General features: G+C 19.4%; 2 protein-coding genes across 3 annotated transcripts; one reads left to right on the top strand and one right to left on the bottom strand.

The window, feature by feature from the left end:
• Positions 1-174: 174 nt before the first annotated feature.
• Positions 175-2,733, top strand: LOC127281328 (dnaJ homolog subfamily C member 17). The gene is made up of 6 exons (XM_051304989.1): positions 175-350; positions 526-654; positions 1,286-1,438; positions 1,779-1,985; positions 2,118-2,195; positions 2,399-2,733. Exons 1-6 carry the CDS (start codon positions 282-284, stop codon positions 2,669-2,671), a joined length of 909 nt encoding a protein of 302 aa, XP_051160946.1. The 5' UTR covers positions 175-281; the 3' UTR covers positions 2,672-2,733.
• A 130-nt stretch (positions 2,734-2,863) lies between these two features.
• LOC127281327 (proteasome activator complex subunit 4-like) lies at positions 2,864-21,929 on the bottom strand. Of its 2 annotated transcripts, none has more exons than XM_051304988.1 (17): positions 21,801-21,929; positions 21,275-21,551; positions 18,558-18,698; positions 17,621-17,792; positions 16,915-17,313; positions 16,362-16,510; positions 15,892-16,217; positions 15,513-15,796; positions 10,738-11,444; positions 10,385-10,655; positions 9,920-10,309; positions 9,041-9,607; positions 5,567-6,313; positions 5,120-5,485; positions 4,519-4,941; positions 4,089-4,319; positions 2,864-3,443 (listed from the first exon to the last, which is right to left on the bottom strand). In XM_051304988.1, exons 2-17 carry the CDS (start codon positions 21,499-21,501, stop codon positions 3,309-3,311), a joined length of 5,535 nt encoding a protein of 1,844 aa, XP_051160945.1. In that variant the 5' UTR covers positions 21,502-21,551; positions 21,801-21,929; the 3' UTR covers positions 2,864-3,308. The 2 variants fall into 2 exon arrangements, with proteins under 2 accessions (XP_051160945.1, XP_051160943.1); XM_051304986.1 differs by having other exon boundaries at positions 21,701-21,858.
• Between the last annotated feature and the right edge of the window lie 462 nt (positions 21,930-22,391).

The raw sequence follows: 22,391 nt of genomic DNA on the forward strand, positions 1-22,391 counted from the left end.
TTTTGTTTTAAAGAATAATTTTCAATAATATTTATTTTCTACTTTTTTTTTTTTTTATTATTCTCAAACAATTTGAATTTGATTACAGTTGGTACTACTCAATTCTAGGGATATTTTGCCACTAACCAATTGCAAGTGGCGTTACTTGATAAAAAAAAACCATACTCTGTTAACTTCATATTACATTCAATGTTTACTTTTACTTCTGTCAAAATTATTCACTCTCAAACGTTTGTTTTCTTTTTCTATTAATAATAATAATATAATCCTTATAAAAAAAAATGGATAATTTAATAGATATGGATTTATATAAAATAATCGGTGTCGAATCAACAGCGACTGAAAAGGAGGTATGTTTTTTATTTTATTTTTCAAAACAATAAATAATTCTCTTTTTTTTTAATTATTGTCTATAATATTTTATTTATTGAGAATAATTTATTTTTCTATTTCAAATAATAAATAAGTGTTTCTAATTATATGTAGGAATTTTGAAATTTTGCTTTTTTTGACGTTAATTTACAGATTCAAAAAGCGTTTCGTAAAAAATCACTTGTTTGCCATCCGGATAAAAATCCAAATAATCCAAATGCTGCGGCATTATTTATCGAGTTGAAAGCTGCATTATTAATATTAACTGACACAGCATCGAGGGTAAGTGATATTTTATTTTATTTACATTCATAATTATGTGCGAGTTTTATTTAGAAAAAAAAATTTTGAGGTTATGTTGCGTACGTAATACGTGCGTTTATTCCTTCGTAAATTTTAATTTTATATTAATTTTATTTATAAATTAATTATTTATTTATTATTTAATTAATATAATTAATAATATAATTTATTTATTATTATTAATTTTATTTTATTCATAATTTTTCGTATTTATTTCATTTATATATAATTTTCATATTTATTATTTAATTTGATTATTAATTAATTAACTAAATTATATTTAACTGAAAAATTTGGTTATTTTTATTATTAAATTAATTATTTAAACAAAATAATTTATATTAATTATTTAATTATTTAGCTTTAGAAATAATTAATATTAATTGTCAAATTATAATTTTAATATTTAATTGCTTTTTAAATTGATGAAATTGTTGCAAAATTTATTTTATTTTAATTTTATTTATTTGAATAAAATTTATTTATTTATTTAACAAAATAATTAAAATTGTAATATGTAAATAAGTAATAATTTTTTTTTTAAATTTAAATTTTTGTTTTAATTTAAATTTCTATATTAAAATTCTTTTTTATTTCTTTAAAAAAAAAGGCAAGGTACGATAAAATAGTAAATGCAAAACTTCAAGCGAAACTTCGGGCAAAAGCGGGTGACGCGAAACGACAAAAACTTATCAATGATTTGGAATATCGCGAAGCAGCGGCACGAAATGGTACACCAATTAATGAAGAACAAAGGTTTAAGGTAAAAAAAAATTGAAAAAATAAATTAAGAATTTAAATATCTTTAAATTAATAATTTAAAAAAAATTTTCTATTTTAAAAAAAGTAATTATAAACTAAATAAAAATATTAACATAATAAATAATTAAATAATAATTATTATTATAATTATTAATTATAAAATAATAATATTATTATTTTTTAATACATTTATTTATTAATATATTTGTTAATCTATTTTTATAATAAAATAATTTATTTCTTATTAACAATTAATTTTGTTTAAAGTGTATAAAATAAAGAAATTATAAATGAAATAAATAATATTTTCATATAAATTAAATAATAATAATAATTTTAAGGCAACTGTCGAGCGTGTGGAGCAAGAGAATTTGGAACAAATGCAAAAAGAATTGGAACGAATGAGACAACAAGTAATTGATGAATTAAATAAAAATGCAAAAAACGATGAGAATCTTTGTAGAATTAAAATAAAATGGAAAGATGATAAAAATAATTCTACAAATATTAATTACGACTATTCAACGCTTCATAAAATATTATCAAAGGTATAAATAAATATTTTAAATTTTATTAATAATTGACAAATTATGAAAAATAATTGTTTTTTAAAAATTATTTTTCTTTTACCTATAAATTTTTTCTTGCAAATAATAAAGAAAAATTATTTTTTTTTTTAGTACGGACAAATATCAGCACTTGTTTTATCGGGGAAAAAAGGAAGAGCAATGGTACAATATTTAGATTCGGACACAGCGGTAAGTGTAAATTAAAATTTGGAAAATCATAATTTTTTTCATATTCAAAACGAAACAATTATTGAGGAAAAGAAGAAAATTTTCTAGAAACTTTTTTTTATAATTAAAAAAATTAATAAATTTTATAATTCGAAAAAAATGGTCATTTTTAGTTATTTTTACTGACATTTTTTTTTTTTTTTTTTTGAATTTTTTCTTTATAGAAATTGGCTGCCGAAACTGAGACTGGCCTATCGGGAAATCCATTAATTTTAAAAGGTCTTTGGAATCCAAATAATTCAACGCAATCAAATAGTATCAATCAAGAATCAAATAAAACTATTCAAAAATCATCGGAAACATTAAAAAATGTTGGACAATCATCAATGACAATTGATTTTGAAGAAATGGTTCTTGCAAATTTACGAAAAGCCGAAGAACGCAAACGACAAACAAATTTATCTCCTTCAAATAAATTTGAAACTAAAATTAACTGACAATAATTATTACTATTATTATTATAATTCTGTAAATAATTTAAAATTATATGATAAATTTATTTCTTATTTATATTATTATAAATAGAAATAATTGTAAGCAATAAAAAAAAAATCTTTTGTTTTATTTTATGTCTTTGTAAATAAAATCAAAATAAATAGAAAATGAATAATAAAATACAAAAAATTACATGAAAACGTACTTTATTAAATAACGAAAAGAAAAAAATTTACAATCTTTATATTGCGTTATAAAAATATTTTTTTCCAAAGCAAAATCGAACGAAATAAATATTTACGAACCTTAGATCTTTAAAAAAAAAAAAATAAAACCATTTAAAAAGTAATTAATACGAAAAAAAAATTATAAAATAGAATACATTTTTTTATCATTGTTGAAAATATTTTTTTTTACTACATTACAAAAAAAAAGACATTTGCACAGTCCTCTTACATATTTATAAATTCATAAACGTCAATTATTAGAATTATATATTTTACATATTCAAAAAAAAAAAAAAAAAAAAAAAAGAAGAAAATGAGAAAAATAATTTTTTTTAGTTTTCCTTTTTTTTTATATTCAATAGAATCACATATGTCTGAAAAGACACTTTTTTTTTTAAAATATTTATTTAAATTACGTGTAATGTGGAGGCGGAACTATTAAATCTTGAAGTACCTCTAATTGTTTTTCGGTGAATTGTTGAGCGTGCTCACTCCAACCGTCATAGTGCGTGCGTTTAAAATTACCCATTGTTTTTTTAATTGTGGCCTATAAAATAAGAGAATGATAGAATGAAAAAAAGGTCAATTTTCTTTAATTACAAAAATTCAAATTTTCAAACATTCATACTTTCTTTTTTTAATATTTTCGTTTATTAGAGAAGTAGGAAAAAATTTTTCCCAACTTTCCACTCTATGTTCCGTCGGTATAGTAGAAATAAATGGCGCCAATTTTTTTTTTTCTTTTTTTTTTTTTTTTTTGAAAAATTTGCGCCGAAATATTTAAAAGTGAAAAATTTACTCTTAGTAGAAAAATTGGCGTTTATAAAATAGATATTTTTTTCTCGACAAAAATTTAATATTACTAAAATATTTATTTTTTTATATATATTTTGTTTTTTTTTTTTTTCTAAAAACTCTTGTTAGATTTTTCTTTTAAATTTAATAATTTAGTTAAATAAAACATTGGACCAGTTAATTAAATAAAAAAAAAAAAAAATTCTGTAATTAAATAATTTGAATAGAAATTCTTTTTCTCTTGCGAGTTTCCAATCTATGTCTCGTCGATAATGCAGAAATGCGCGCGAAATTCAAAATTATAAAATTCCTTTTCTACGATTATCGAAGAAGAAATTTTTAATTAATTCTGATGAAAAATTCTAAATTAAAAATTATAAAATTAAATTCAACTTACAGGAATTGGTTCAGGATCGTGAAGATGTGATCCTAAATGTTCGAAAATTGATGGTACGTAACTTGGAATATCGTATGGATGCGCTTGTATAAAAGCACATAGACCTAAAATTCCCGCGTGCCTTTTAACAATCGCATTTATTTCCTCTGTATTTGCACGTTCATCGGCGCCTTGTGCAATTTTATTCGTTCTCTTTCGTATTCTCGTTCTCGCTTTCACTTTAAATTCTTCCTATAATAATTTTTTTTTTTTTTTTAAATTCAAAATAATTTCAAGGTTTTTTTTTTCTTATTCGCATTTATAGAGTAAATTAATAAAAATAATATGTAATTATAAATTTAATAAATAAATAAATAAATTAACAAATTTAATAAATAAATTAATAATAGAATTAATAAATAAATTGAATAAATTAATTAATTATATTTACCAATAATGTTTCTTTATCGGGAATAAAAGCGCAATGAAGTAATCCACCGAGAACTTGTGATGATTTTTCTCTAACTTCAACTCTCTCGTCTTCAAGTAATCGTAATACAGTTTCTTTAATTATTTCAATCCATTCATTTTGACTGAGTAAAATACTCATATTGTGAAAGACAAAAACTTCCAAAAAATCAAGTGTCGACGCTTTTACCCACCACGATGTATTACGTGATGCTTTTAAAATTTGTGGCAACATTTTTGAAACATCACGTTGTTTTATTGAAATTCTTGCCAATGATGATAATGTACTTGAACATAATGATACCAATTCATCATCTGAATCACAATTTTCCAATTGGCATAGTGTCAAAAAAAATTCATAAAAACCCGGATGCATATTCAATTTTGTTGGTAGTGCATTATTTCTCTAAAAAAAGGAATATTTTATTTTTAATTTAAATATAAAATTAATAATAATTTTAATTAATTTACATTAATTGGAAAAAAAGAATTTATTTTAATATAAATTAATATTTAAATTCGAAATTTTTTTTTTTTTTTGGTAAAATAAATTAATATTAATTGAAAAAAACTTTTTAACTCACCATCCAATCGCAAATTATTTTGAATATTTTAATAGCCGCCTTACGTTCTTTGTCCTCTTCGTTATTTTCATTTAAACAAACATTTGCAACGCCACTGACGAGTGATTTTTTTTCATCAATTAAATTTGCATTTTCAGCGAGCATTTGTAATTTTGGCACTAATTTATCGATGAGTATTTGTGTTTTTGGACGTGTTTGAATGGAATTTATTTCAAATTGTAAATCAATGGTAAATATTGTTGATAGCAATTGTCCTAAATACATGCGTAACATTTGAAATGGATGATTAAAAAGACAATCCTCAACGAAATTTAATAAACGATGAAGCACCTCTGAATAACGCCAATAAACTTGTCGAAATACTGACTGAAAAATCAAAATTAATATTTATTTTTTCCTCTCTGCTTTTTGGAATGAAAAGAAATTTTTTAATTAATTTTTTTTTACCTGAACAATACTAATTTTTCCACATTGCACCAATGATGGATCAGATTGTACAAATGCCAATTCATCCATAAGACATTCCATTAGCCAATAATTTCTATTTGGATCCATATTATATTGTGCATAAGCATAGGCACGACTCCAAATTGAAATTGATTCAGTTGTTAAATTATTCATTGTAATTTTAATAATAGGACATAATTCATTGGCAATATTCATAACCATTTCGTATGGCCAATGTTTTGTACCGCGTATTATACCAGCAATAATTTCCGATGCACAACGTTGTGAACATTCTTGTTTATCGTTAACCAATTTTTTTAAATGTGGTAATAAATTAGCAAAAAATAAATCACCATAATTTTTAAATAAATATCTAAATAAATAATAATTTGTATTTGTAAAATGTTCTTTTCCCTTTTTTTTCTCAAGACTCAAATAATTAATGAGTTTTTCAATATTTTGTGAATTTATGAAAAAATTATAAATCTCCTGCTCGACTGAATTGAATTTTCTTTGTTTAATATCGAGCGTTGGTTGTTGATTATATGGTGCGTCAACTTCAATTTTTTTTGGCCACACATAATAACCAATGTGTGCTAAATCAACGTAACGTGTCTCATTCCATTCATTGGTGTTTGATGGTCGTGTTTTTGAATTATATTGAAGCCATGAATTATCCATTCTCTCGCCAAATGTTATTTTTTCATTATTTTCAATTTTTGTTAAGTTCGATAAATTTAAATCAATCTGAAATAAATAAATAAATGAAAACAAATTTTAAAAAATAAGATAGATTAATAACAAGAACGATGATATTTGGAAAAAATTGATTATAAATAAATTTTTTTTTTAAAGTTTCGAAGTGGAAATAATTTTTTTTTTCAGGGAGTCTAATTAATGAAAAAATAAAAATAATTATTAATTAATAATAATAAAATAATTAAAAATTAGAATAAACATACAGATATAAAAAATTAAAATCATAAAAAGACGAAAAATAACAAAAACAACAAAAATTATTAACAAAAGCAATTATAAAATTAATTAAAAAATAAATAAATTTGGCAAAACTACGAAAAAAAGTACAAACAAAATTTGATAAGAAATGCGATAGAAAAATTAAAAATATCAATATTTGACGAAAATACGAAAAAAGAAATTAAACAACAAAATTGGACAAAAATATGAAAGAAAAATTAAAAATATGAAAAAAAATTGAAGACATTAAAATTTAACAAAAATACGAAAAAAAAAATTAAAAATAACAAAATTTGACAGAAAATATGAAAAGAAAAATTAAAGAAAACAAGAATTTGACAAAAATACGAAAAAAATAAAAACAGAGAAATTAAAAACAACAAAATTAAACAAAAAAACGAAATAAAAATTAAAAATATCAAAATTTGATAAAAAAAAATATGAAATAAAAATTTAAAAAAATATTAAAATTTGACAAAAATACGAAAGAAAAATATCAAAATTTAACAAAAATATGAAAAAAAAAAAAATTGAAGCAATTAAAATTTAACAAAAGTACGAAAAAAAAATTAAAAATAACAAAGTTTGATAAAAATACGAAAAAAAAAATTGAAAATATAAAAAATTTGACAAAAATATGAAAAGAAAAATTAAAGAAATCAAGAATTTGACAAAAATACAAAAAAAAAATAAAGACAGAGAAATTAAACACAACAAAATTAAACAAAAATACGAAACAAAAATTAAAAATATCAAAATTTGATAAAAAAATATGAAATAAAAATTAAAAAAATATCAATATTTGACGAAAATACGAAAAAAGAAATTAAACAACAAAATTGGACAAAAATATGAAAGAAAAATTAAAAATATGAAAAAAAAATTGAAGATATTAAAATTTAAAAAAAATACGAAAAAAAAAAATTAAAAATAACAAAATTTGACAGAAAATATGAAAAGAAAAATTAAAGAAAACAAGAATTTGACAAAAATACGAAAAAAAACAGAGAAATTAAACACAACAAAATTAAACAAAAAAACGAAATAAAAATTAAAAATATCAAAATTTGATAAAAAAAAATATGAAATAAAAATTTTAAAAAATATTAAAATTTGACAAAAATACGAAAGAAAAATATCAAAATTTAACAAAAATATGAAAAAAAAAAAAATTGAAGCAATTAAAATTTAACAAAAGTACGAAAAAAAATTAAAAATAACAAAGTTTGATAAAAATACGAAAAAAAAAATTGAAAATATAAAAAATTTGACAAAAATATGAAAAGAAAAATTAAAGAAATCAAGAATTTGACAAAAATACAAAAAAAAAATAAAGACAGAGAAATTAAACACAACAAAATTAAACAAAAATACGAAACAAAAATTAAAAATATCAAAATTTGATAAAAAAATATGAAATAAAAATTAAAAAAATATCAATATTTGCCAAAAATACGAAAAAAATACAAAACGAGAAATTAAACAAAACAAAATTTAAGAAAAATTAAAAACATAACAAAATTTGACAAAAATACGAAAGAAAAATATCAAAATTTAACAAAAATATGAAAAAAAAATTGAAGCAATTAAAATTTAACAAAAATTTGAAAAAAAAATTGAAAATAACAAAATTTAATAAAACTACGAAAAAAAAATATAAAAAGAGAAATAAACAACAAAATTAGATAAAAATACGAAAAATAAATTAAAAATATCAAAATTTGACAAAAATACAAAAGAAAAATTTAAATTATCAAAATTTAACAAAAATAGAAAAAAATGTACAGGATAAAAAGAATTAGAAATATCAGAATAAGACAAAAATAGGAAAAAATTAAAAATATCAAAATTTAACAAAAATACGAAAAAAAAATTGAAAATATAAAAAATTTGACAAAAATACCAAAAAAGAAATGTGAAAAGAGAAATTGTACATAATAAAATACGAAAAAAATACGAAAAAAAAATTTAAACCTTACAAAATTAGACAAAAATACGAAAAGTGGAATTAAACATAACAAATTTAAGAAAAATACAAAAAACGAAAAAAATCAACTAAATTTGCCAAAACTACGAGAAAAATTTTTAAAAATATCAAAATTTTACAAAAATTTGCTTAAATTAAAATTTTTTTAAATGAAAAGTCATGTAAAGAAAATGACTATAAAATAAAAAATTCTGCCAAACAAAAAATTAAGTAGCTAAAAATTTTCTCATGTAAAAATTTGTATAAAAGAAAAAATACTGTTAAATTTTAATTCGAAAATTGAAAATTCACATCAAAAATAATTATTTCTAATTAAATAATTTAAAATAAAAATTGTAATTAATTATTTTTTTATGTAAAATTCATTTTTTTATATCAATAATTGCAGGGAAAAAAAACATTTACTAAAATTAAATTCAATATAAAATATAAAATATAAAACAAAGTTTATAAATATTTAAAAAAATTTTTTGAAAATAATTTTTCCAAAAAAATTAAAATATACAAACCTTAACATATTCTAATCGTTGTTGTATTAAACTATTAACAATAACTTTCATTGCAATTTCCCTCTCGGAAATTGCATCATGTATCATTCCTTGAAGGAAATATTTTACAATTTTTGATGAATATTTCCCTTGTGAATGTGCAAGAGCAACAATAAGTTGCATTGCTTCAAAACGACGTCGCCAATGAAGATTTTTTTCAATAACAATTTCAATGAGATTATCCTGTAATGAATTGTAATATTCCAAATTTTCTTTTCCCTTTCTTGCAAGTATTAGCCTTCCATTTTCAATTTCTTCTTTTGATGGTCGTTTTGAATTATCAAAATTTGTTGAATTAAATAAATTTTCAGCGGCATCAATACAATTCAATGGTATTTCAAGTTCAATTTGTTTTGTAAATAAACGATTTGTTAAATAATTAAAAAGTGCATCCTCCAAATTTATTACTGACAATTTTTCCGATGTTTTTGCTAATATCATTGCTGGCCATAATTTATGTAATATTTCCCAACCGTGATTCATTAAAAGTGTTATGTGATGTTTATTCAAGAGAATATAGAGGACACCCTGAAATTTGTGAAGAAAAAATAAAAATTGAATTTTTTTTTTTTTTCCTTAAAAATCAAAAAATTTTTTTATTTCAAAGAATTTAATTTTTATTCTTTTGAATTAGCAATTCATTGAAATTTATTTTTAATTAACAAAAATATTTATGTAGCGAATAAAAAATTGTTACCTCAATATTTTGTTAATTAAAAATAAATTTAAAAAAAAATAAATCCAATAAAATTCATGAAAATTAAAATTCGAATTATTAATTTTTCTTTTTTTAATGGAAAATTCAAAAAAATTAATTTAAAAACATTTTTTTTTAATCACCTTATAAGCATCGTGATATTCAGTTGTATCTTTTGATAAAATATCAAGAATATACGACAATAAAATTTGATCAATTCCTGAATTTGATGGCAAAACATTTGTAATATCAGCCAAAACAGATTGTGCAGTTATTCGTATTTTTGCATATCGACTCGTTGCCAATTCCAATAATTGAAGAATAATGTGTTTATGAGTTTCAGTGATAATATATGTTTGTAACATAACACGATATTCCTGTTGAAGAAGTAATCTCTCCCAAACAATTTCAATATTCCAATCTTTGTGCGTTAATTTTTCATTATTAAATTTACGTTTCATTTCAAGGGCCGAGAGTTTTTTAAAACATTGATTGTACGATCTTATTGGTCCCAAAAGAACGCACTGCCACAACTGAAAAAAAAAAATAATAATAATTTAATTTAAAATTAAGAAAAGAAAAAAATTAATTTTTTTTTTTTTTCTTACCCAAACGAGAGTGCCAATTGTTTTTGTATCATCTTCAGCGGATTTTAATATAACTTTCTGAAAGCGTGTGAGAAGTTTTACAAAATAAAGCCTCACATTACTACCATCGGGCATTGTTATTTCTCCATTAATTCCAATTTTTGTTTTAAGCTCCGTCAATCCATTCACTGACGATACTAAAATTAATGGCGATTCATTCCAAACGGGAAGTAAAATTTCACATCCTTTTATAATTTCATGAATTGTTTGCAATTTATTGTGTAAAATTTGTCTGAAAAAATAAATATTTTATTTACAATATAACTAATATGGGGATAAATTTTATTTTTCTAATTTTCAATGAAATGAAATACCTCTCCACCGATTTTGGATCAGCGATAAAATCCTCAACAATTTGTATTTCAGGCATCATATATTTATTAAAAAGTTGCTGTGCAACGGAAATTTCCTTTTCACTTGGTACATACCATTTGGCATGCATATTTTTCATTGCTATTGCTTGACCCCAATCAAAAATTTCACAACATTCTGAATTTTTATAATCGCGATCAATTCTCACAACGCGTTTTATTGATAAATTTGTCAATGAATTAAAACAATTTCTTAAAATTGACCAAATAAATTTTAAACCATCACGCGATTTCATTGAACGACATTTATCCAATATTGTTGTTAAATTATCAATATATGGTAATAAATAAATACCAGGCGCACTTACAATACCGCCAAGTACCAATAACATTGATAATAAACGATTATCTAAATATTCCTCGCTAATATCATCAATTTCATCAATTAAATTAATAATTGTTTGTGTGAATGTTGATAAAAATATTGGTAAGGCAATTTGTGAATTTGCTTTGACTAACATTTTACATAAATGAAATATTAATCGTCCTGCACTTTTTGAATCGTGTGTTTTATTTATAACAAAATCACGTACTTTATAACATGCCATTTCAAATAAATTGTCACTACATTGACAAAATATTGAAAAAAATAAATAGCATGTTGATGCTTCAACGGCTAATTCTTCGTTTATTACAGCTGTATCGTTATCCTGGAAAAATTTTTTTTTTAAATTATCCCTTTATTAATAAACTAGAAAAATTAAACGCGCCAAATTGAGTATTTAATTGTTTGTTATAAAGAAATTAAAGATTAATATTATCAATAATAATTTAATGTATTAGAATATTATTATTATTATTATTATTATAAAATGCGACATTTTTTTTACATTTGAAAAAAAATGTAAATAAAATACATTTTTTTTGGTATAAAATGTAGATCTTCCTCAGATCTTCTTCAATTCAATTATTTAACAAATTTTGAACTAAAATGATTCTTCACTAAATTAATTATTTTTAATAATTTTAATGAAATACATCACAAATTCAATTATATCAAAATTATTTTTCAATTAAAATTTTTATGAAATTTAACAATTGTTTATAATTTTAAAAAAATATCACAATAAAATTAAATTATTTTTTTTTAAAATTTCAATTCGAAATAAACTAAAGTTCAATTATTACCCAAAATTTTAATTCAAAATCAATTAAAAATCCAATAATTATCCAAAATTTTCAATTTAAAATTTAATTTTTTACCAAGTTTTCAATTTAAAATGAAATAAAATTCAATTATTTTCTAAAATTTCTATTCAAAATTAATTATCCAAATTTTCAATCAAAAATGAACTTAAATTAAATTATTATCCAAAATTTCAATTAAAATTCAATTATTTCCCAAAATTTTCAATACAAAATGAACTGAAATTCAATTATTTTCTAAATTATCAATTCAAAATTAATTAAAATTCAATTATTTCCAAAATTTTCAATTCCGAATTAATTAAAATTCAATTATTTTCAAAAATTTTAATTCACAAACAAATAAAATTCAATTATTTCAAAAATTTCAATTGAAATTCATTTATTTTGAAAATTTTAAATTAAAATTAAATTATTTTAAAAATTTTCTATTTAAAATTAACGAAAATTCAAATGTTTTCCAAATTTTCCATTAAAAATCAACAAAAATTCAATTATTTCCAAAATTTTCAATTCCGAATTAATTAAAATTCAATTATTTTCAAAAATTTTAATTCACAAACAAATAAAATTTAATTATTTCAAAAATTTCAATTGAAATTCATTTACTTTGAAAATTTTAAATTAAAATTAAATTATTTTAAAAATTTTCTATTTAAAATTAACGAAAATTCAAATGTTTTCCAAATTATCAATTCAAAATTAATTAAAATTCAATTATTTCCAAAATTTTCAATTCCGAATTAATTAAAATTTAATTATTTCAAAAATTTCAATTGAAATTCATTTATTTTTAAAATTTTCAATTAAAATTCAATTTTAAAAATTTTCTATTTAAAATAAAATAAAATTCAATTATTTTCTAAAATTTCTATTCAAAATTAATTATCCAAATTTTCAATGAAAAATGAACTTAAATTAAATTATTATACAAAATTTCAATTAAAATTCAATTATTTCCCAAAATTTTCAATTCAAAATGAACTGAAAATAAATTATTTTCCAAATTTAAAATCAAATAAAATTTCATTATTCTCAAAAATTTGAATTCAAAAATTAATTGAATTTTCAATAATTTGAATTTAAAAGCATCTAAAATTTAATTATTTCTAAAATTTTCCATCGAAAATTTTTTTTTGAAATTTAATAATTTCAATTATAACTCTAAGGAAATTCAATTATTTTTAACTATTTTAATAATATTCTTTGAAAATAATTCAACTATCTGAAACCATTTTTCAATTAAAAATGATTTTCAAATTATTGTATTTTATCCGTATTTTCTAATAAATTTTCGTAAATTTTTAGTGAAATCATCTAAAATTTTAATTAAAAATCACTTAAAGTTTCAATTAATTTCAAAAATCTCAATTTTAAATCTTTGAAAATTCAATTAAATTTAAAAAATGTTTTCCAAAAATTGTGTGATAAATTATTTTTAGATCTGTAAAATTTAATAATTGTTTGAAAATTAACAATATCTTTTGAAATTTAATTATTTCTAAAAATTTCAACTTTAACCCTTCGAAAAGGATTACCTATTATTAAAAAAAAATTTTTTTATTTAAAAATCTGTAAAATATTTTTGTTAAAATAAAAAACAAATCCACTTTTTGTTTGAAATGTAAATCGACTAAAACGACTTTTTTGTGTTTTTAAGTTGATTCGAGGCCTGTGTTTTTATAATTAATATTTAATAGGTATTCGTTGGCCCCTGGTACCTTAAAAATTAATTTTTAAAAATAAATTTTTTTCAAATTACTATCTTGTACGAAATTTCCTGGCGCATCTTTTTTCCCATCATAAATTTTTTGTATTTGTATACAATTTTTGAATCAATATACAAGTTTAAAAAAAATTTCGTTTGTAATCATTGTGTACTTCAGCTTCGTGAATTGAATTTACGAATTTGGAATTTTAAAGGAACTTATTTTGAAATTTGGAAACACAATTATACAACTTTGGCAAAAATGAGAAAAAGAATTGTCAAAATTTGACACGTCATAAGATTACTATTCAAAAAAACACGTGAAAACAGAAAAGGCCAACTACAAGTTAGGACAGAAGCACAGACCAAGCATTTTATTATTATATAATTTTTTTCAATTTGTTAATTATTTTGTAAATTAATTAATAAATTTCTAAATTAATTAATAAATTTGTAAATTAATTAATAAATTTGAAAATTAATAATAAATTTTGTAAATTAATTACTTAAACTAATGGATTCGATATAAATCAGAATTTAGTTAAATAAAAATTCTTCAAAGTTTTAATTAAAAAAAAAAAAATTTTTTTTAACGTCTGATTTAAGAAATTTATTTGAATAAAAAATTTTGGTAAATTTTTTAATTTTAATGGTAAAAAATAATTCAGACAATAATTAAAGTTTATAGATTTTTAAATTAAATTTGTTTTTTTTTATAATTAAATTGCAAAAGATTTAAAAAAAAAAAAATTAAATTCAAGTGATTTTTAATTGAAATTGAAATTTTTTTTTTATTAATTTCTGATGGTGAAAAATCTAATAAAAATAACAGATAAAAATTAAATTTTAAAAAGTTTTTAATTGAAAAATACTTTCAGATAATTGAATTTTTGAAGAATATTATAAAAATAAATTAAAGTAATTGAATTTCGAAAGAGTTATAGTTAAAATTATGAAATTAAAAAAAAAAAGTTTTGGAAATAATTAAATTTTAGACGATTTTTAAATTGAAATTTTTGAAAATAATTGAATTTCAAATTGATTTTCTTAAATTTCAGACAATTAAATTTTAAAGAATTGAAAAAAATTTTATCAAATAAATTTTAGATAACATTTTTTAAAAATTAATTGAATTTTCAAAGATTTAAAATTCAAATTTTTGAAATTAATTGAACTTGAAGTGATTTTTAATTAAAATTTTTGTTACTTTCTGTTGCTGAAAAATTTATTAGAAATTATAGACAAAGAATTAAATTTAAAAAATTTTTAATTGAAAAATATTTTTAAATAATTGAATTTTCTAAAAATATTATAAAAATAAGTACCTACCTATAATTGAATTTCAAAAGAGCTGTTAAAATTATTAAATTTCAAAAAAGTTTTAAATAGAAAATTTTTTAAAATAATTAAATTTTAGACGATTTTTAAATTGAAAATTTTGAAAATAATTCAATTTCAAATTTATTTTGAATTGAAACTTTTGGTTATTTTATTTTGCTGATTTTTTTTCGTCAAAATTTTAAACATTTATTGAATTTTAAAAAAATTTTCAAATTTATAAATTAGATTAAAATAATTGTATTTGTGAAAATTTTGCATTAAAAATTATTGAAAATAATTATAATTTAGAGAAGAATTTTAGTTAAAAAATTTCTTAAATAATCGCAATAAAAAAAAAAATGTGACAAAAATCCGCATTGTATACTAAAAAAAACTGTACTTTATTTAAAAAGTTTTTTTGTAAAAAATGTAAGAAAAAAAGTTGAAAAAGTCGCATTTTATTAAAATAAGTCGAAAAAAAATCGTATTTTCTGATGAAAAAAAGAAAGTCTGAAAAAATTAGTAATTTTTTTTTTATGCCTACCTGTCTAACAGAATCGACAGAACCCAATTCCACTAAAGTAAAAATACTATCGAGTAATTGTAATGTGAAATCTTCAAATTTCGATGTGACTTCGGCAATTAATCGATCCTCATCATTTAATTTTGCTTGTGTATTTGATGAATCAATAAATGGACAATGCGTGGCAATAATTCCAATAAAATCCATTACCTTTAAACATTTAAATGTATCATTGCGATCAATTCCAGGTAAAACGACAAATAAAAGTTGTATTATTTGTGAAGGTCCATCGGCGAATGCGTAATCTGAAAAAATTTTTAAAAATTAAAAATTAAAATAAAAATAAATAAATAAAATAATTAATTAAATATTGTAAAGACAAAAAAATAAAAAAATAAACCTGTATTAACATTTCTTGATCCTTGACTCATTTGTCGTGACACTGCATTTAATCCAAAAATTAAACTCGTAAATCTATTTGGTTCAGTTAATGAATCATAAGTCTCGCCAAATTTTGTCATAAGTATTGGAATCACTGAAATAGGACGAACAGTTGCCAAATTTTTCAATGTAAAACATGCATTCATACCGACAAAAATGCATTTACTGAACATTGAATTTAATGCCAATGGCAAAATACTTTTTACAAAATCATCAATTTCCCCATCGGTCAATTTATGTGAATCTGGCGTTTCAGGAATCCATGATTTTTTCTTAAATCGTTCTCTATAATGAAAAAAAAAAGAAAAATTGTTTCTATTATTTCAAAATTAAGAGGAGAATTAATTTTTAAATTGCAAATATTCCAAAAATATTGAAAAAAAAATAAATTAAAATTTTCTTTATTTTTTATAAGAAAAAATTATTTACTGATGCAATCGCGCGACAAAACATTGACTTATGTCCTTCACCAATTTCATTAAGTGCAAAGCCCAACTTCCATTATTGGTTGGATGCAAAAAAGTCTCCACAGTTTTCAAAAATTTATCGAGATAACCTTGAGCCTTTGAGCCATTTCCCTGAAAAAAAAAAATGAATTTTTTTTTCTTTACTCTTAAATAACAATAAATTTCTAATAAATTATTAAATTTAAAATAATTATTTTTATTAATTAATTAAAAATAATAATTTTTTTTTCTTTACTCTTAAATAAGAATAAGTTTCTAATAAATTATTAAATTTAAAATAATTATTTTTATTAATTAATTAAAAATAACTATTTTAATATTAATTAATTATTTAAAAAAAAAATTGCTAATAAAAAATAAATTTTTCTTTATTAAAATATTTAAATAATTTTAATTATACTTATTTTTGAATTAAATTTTGAAATTAAAATTATTTAAATAGAAAATTTATAAATAAATAAAATTTTAATATTAGAAAATTTATAAATAAATAATTAAAAAAAAATGTTATTTACAAGTGTTGAGACAATCCAACGTGCCATACTCATTGAGCCCAATTTATATTTATAGCTGTGAGCATATTTTTTATAATAAACAGGTAAATTGAAACTCTCTAATATTCGATTGAACATTAATGGTAAATATGGTTCCCAATTAATGTAGCCAATATTTTTTGATCCAATTCTTGACATTAAATCCATCATATCAATTTCCCAATTATTAGCGTCATGAAAATTTTCCCAAAATTCCATAAATTCAATAAACCATAATTCATGTCCTTTATCAAGATGTTGTCGTGGTAATAATTCGGGTAAAAATAACATTGCTTTTTTAATTGTTGTATTTATAACTTTACCATCGAACACATATAATTTTGGTCTTAATTCATCGAGAATTTCCCTCGTTGCATTTAACTGTATATTAAAATTTATTTAACATTATATTAAAATTTACTAAAGTGTATAATAAATTTAATTTACTGTATATTAAAATTTACTAAATTGTATAGTAAAATGAAAAAAAAGTCGAAATTTGCTTAGAAATTATGAAAAACATATATAAATAAAAAAAATAGTATTATATTTTATAAATATAAATATTTATTATTTTTTTTTTTTTAACAAAAAGCAAAGATAGAAATTAGAATTAAAAATAATTGCTTTGTTCATTGATCGAATAATTAATATATTATTTCATAAGCAATTTTTTTTTTTATCTTACGGGAAAATAGTTTTTCATCACATGAATTGCATTTTCCATTATTGCATTCATATTACGACTTTGTCGATACATTCCGTAACGTGCAAATCGATTTTCCATTGTTCTCTCCCATAGATCGTAAAGAGGACGCCAATCAAGTTCCAATTCATCTTGTGGAATTAATTCAATTTTTCTAAACGACAAAACAAAAAAAAAAAAATTTAGAAATTATCTATTTTTTTTTTAAACTCAATTTTATTATTTTGTTTATTTATTTAACAAACTTATATCAGCAAAAGTAGTTAAAATAAATAAAATTGTCTTTAAAATTCAATTATTTTATCAATTTTAATATTTAATGATTTTTTTATTTTAATTATGTAAATTTAAAGACGATCAATGAAAATGCAGATCACTAGAAAACAATAATTAATATTAACAATTAATAATATTATTTTAATTATTTAAATGTTAATTAATTATTTTTTCTGGAGTTATGCATTTTTGTTGATAAACATTCTTAATTAATAATAAAATACAAATATATATATTACTTGCAATTTTATTATTTTTAAATTTACATATATTTAAAAAATATTTAAAATTCAATATAAGAAGACAAATTTTAAAAAATTTAAATTAACTAAAACATAATAAAAAGAAAAAAATTATTCAAAGTTTTATTTAAAAATTTTTTTAAAATCAGATTTAAGCAATTTATTCAAATTTAAAATTTTAGTATAGTTATTAGTTTGAAGGGTAAAAAAAATTTTCAAATAATATTATAATTAAAGTTTACAGATTTTTAAATAATTGAATTTCAGAAGATTTAAAAAGAAATTAGTTTTATGTTTAATAGATCATTTTTCTCAGTGTACCAATGTAAAATTTTCAAAATTATTATTTTTCCCATAGACATTTTTTTATTTTATTTTATTTATTTTATTTTAAAACTTACTTTAATAATAGATGCAAAATTCGCAAAAATGATTTAACAGCTTGAGGCTCTAAATCTGGAATTGTTGCCAATTCGTAATATAATTTTATTAGTAAAATATGATCCTCTTTACTAAAATCCTTTCCATACATATTTATATATCTGCAACAAAAAAATTTTTTTTTAATATACAGTCGAACCTGGATAAGCGAGAATTTTCTCATTTATCCAGTTTATCACTTGCAAAGGTCCAGGGGCAATTTTTCTCGCTTATAGAGATTTATGAATTAATAAATTTTTTTTTATTTCAAATTAAACAGGACAAAAGAATTATTGTACGTTCTACGTATAGTTTATTTGTTAATTTTAATTATATATTAACAAATATTTTTAATAATATTTATTTTTTAAAAATGACAGGCCTCAGATCGACTTTAAGGCATAAAAAAAAGTCGAGAAAGTCGATTTTTTTTATTTTAACAAAATTTAATTGGTTAATAAATATTTTACTTTAAATAACTAATGCTAATTAGATATTAAATTCATTTTATTAATTCTTTAATAAGAATAATTCTATAAGAACATTATCAAGAATTATTAAGAATAATTGAATTTCAAAAGGTTTTGTTAATTTTCAGAGAATAATTAAATTTTAAGGAACTAAAAATAATTTATGTTTTGGAAAAAAAAATGATTTCACATAGATGAATTTGAGAAAAATTAAATTTCAATTTTAATTGATTTTAAATTAAAATTTTAAAAAAAAATTGATTTTCAATTGATATTTAATTCAAATTTTGGAAAATAATTCAATTTCAATTGAAATTTTGAAAAATAAATGAATTTTAGTTGATTTTGAATTAAAAATTTGAAAAAAAATTGAATTTTAGTTAATTTTAAATAAAAGTTTTTAAAATTGAATTTTAATTGAAAATTTTAAAAATAAATAAATTTCAATTGAAATTTTTGAAAATTATTGAATTTTAATTAATTCGCATTGAAAATTTTGGAAATAATTGAATTTTAATTAATTTTGAATTGATAATTTAGAAAATAATTGAATTTTAGTTGATTTTGAATTAAAAATTTGAAAATAATTTAATTTTAGTTAATTTTAAATAGAAAATTTTTAAAATAATTGAATTTTAATTGAAAATTTTCAAAATAAATAAATTTCAATTAAAATTTTGCAAAATAATTAAATTTTATTTGATTTCGAATTAAAAATTTTAAAAATAATTGAACTTTAGTTAATTTTAAACAGAAAATTTTGAAAATAATTTAATTTTATTTGAAAATTTTAAAAATAAATGAATTTCAATTGAAATTTTTGAAATAATTGAATTTTAGTTAATTGTAAATTTAAATTTTTGAAAATAATTGAATTTTAATTAATTCGGAATTGAAAATTTTGGAAATAAATGAATTTTAATTGAAAATTTGGAAAATATTTGAATTTTCGTTAATTTTAAATAGAAAATTTTGAAAATAATTGAATTTTAATTGAAAATTTTCAAAATAAAAGAATTATTTTTGAAAATAATTGAATTTTAGTTGATTGTGAATTAAAATTTTTGAAAATTATTGAATTTTAATTAATTCGTATTGAAAATTTTGGAAATAATTGAATTTTAATTAATTTTTAATTTATAATTTAGAAAATAATTGAATTTTAGTTGATTTTGAATTAAAAAATTTGAAAAATAATTGATTTTGAGTTAATTTTAAATAGAAAATTTCGAAAATAATTGAATTTTAATTGAAAATTTTTAAAATAAATTAATTTCAATTGAAATTTTTGAAAATAATTGAATTTTAGTTGATTCTGAATTGAAATTTTGGAAAATAATTGAATTTTAATTAATTCGGAATTGAAAATTTTGAAAATAATTGAATTTAAGTTGATTTAAAATTTAAATTTTTAGAAATAATTGAATTTCAATAAATTTTAGATGTATAATTTTGAGAAGCTTTTAAATTGAAATTTTTTAATATAATTGAATTTCAAAAGATTATGTTAAATTTCAGACAATAATTATAATAAAAGAAATTTCTAATGATTTCTGTTGATGTAGAATTTATTAGAAATCATATAAAAAAAAAATTGAATTCCAAAAGTTTTTACATAAAAAATTGCTTTCAGATAATTACATTTTTTATGGAAATTATCAAAATCATTCAAATTTTGTCAAATAATTAAATGTCAAGTGATTTTGAATTAAAATTTTTTTGTAATTTTATTTGCTAATTTTTTTTTCAAATTATAAACAATTATTAAATTTCATAAAAATTTTAATTGAAAAATAATATAAGATAATTGAATTTGTGAATTAAATTTCATTAAAATTATTAAAAATAATTAATTTAGTGAAAAATATTAGTTAAAAATTTGTTAAACTATTGAAATAAAGAAGATCTGAAAAATATCTGCATTGCATATTAAAAAAACGTATTTTTTAAAAAATTTTTGTAAAAAAATTTATAAAAAAAAAAAATTGAAAATATCGCATTTTATTAAAATAAATCGAAAAAAAGTCGAAAAAGTCGTATAATCCGAGGCCTGAAATGATAATTTAAAATTATTTTTGTTTAATGAAAATCTGTTATTTTTGTTTGTTTTTTGTTATTTTAAAATTGTCAACTTCATTTTTCAAAATCATAGATTTTATGAAAGAGAGAATGAAAAAATTTTTGAAAAATTATATAAAATTAATTTAAAATGAAAAAATTATAATTACACATATAAATTGTATGTTGCTTCAAGACATCCTGGATAAATTTCTCTAAGCATAACAGCACGTCCAAGATTTGTCTTGATTGTTGTAAATTTTTTTTGAGCCTCGTCATCAATATCGTCGGCGTATGACAATAATTTATTATAAGGTTTCTTTCTTTTAAATGTTGTCTCGTCATTATTAAAATAATCTATATTTGTCTCCGAAATATTATCCAAAATATCCTTCATTGTGCCAAATTCATCCAATAACGTGGCATAATTTTGAAAATTTGTTAATTCTGAAAATTGACGTATTAATGTATTCATTTCTCTTATTTATTATTATTATTATTTATTTATTTATTTAGGTTAAGTTTTGCACTCCGAATGATGATGAGATACACTTTGAGGTAACAAATCATCGTCCTGAGGTTTTTATTTAACACACCACTATACACAACCAAGCAAAATTGAAATGTTCATTTTTAGCGAGTCATGTTTTTTTAATCACGTAACTATATGTAATAATTAATAATGTAATACAAAACCTGAATGGAGAGTGTTTTTTTTTTTAATTTTTTTTAAATATTACTAATTTATTCTGACTTAGCAGAAAATTCTCTTTGTCAATTGTGAAAGGTAAGCATTTTCAAAAATACCGCCAGAGGCGCTGCTTTAAATTTCCTGAATTTAAAAAAAAATTTTTTTTTAATATTCTAAGAATTTTGTTTTTCTTTCTATGTTTGTAATTTCAACTATTTTTAATATTTCACTTTTAAAGGAACTTTATATTATTGTATTTTAATTGGAGTATTTATTTAATTTATTGTTTATTAGTAAGAAAGATTGTTTAATTATATATTAATTGGATTTTAAAATATTTCTGTTACCTAACCTCAATTTAAAAGGCGGATGTGAATGTGTTTCAGTTCGTTTTTCTTCCGCGATCGTTCTCAACCCTGGTGTAAATTTTTCTCAAAAGTTTTACATTTCGGAGGTTTTATATAATTAAAAATTTTTGTGTTTCAACCTTCTATATACAGATCAATGGTTGAATCGTTAAATCGTTGAATCAATTTGTCAAATGTCAAATTTTTTTTTCGTTTTATATTTATTTGTTTTATTCATAATTATTTGTA

The sequence above is a fragment of the Leptopilina boulardi genome, unplaced genomic scaffold (genome assembly GCF_019393585.1).
Source record: "Leptopilina boulardi isolate dan_hultmark-lab unplaced genomic scaffold, ZJU_Lbou_2.1 LbouV2_266, whole genome shotgun sequence".
Classification (NCBI taxonomy): domain Eukaryota; kingdom Metazoa; phylum Arthropoda; class Insecta; order Hymenoptera; family Figitidae; genus Leptopilina; species Leptopilina boulardi.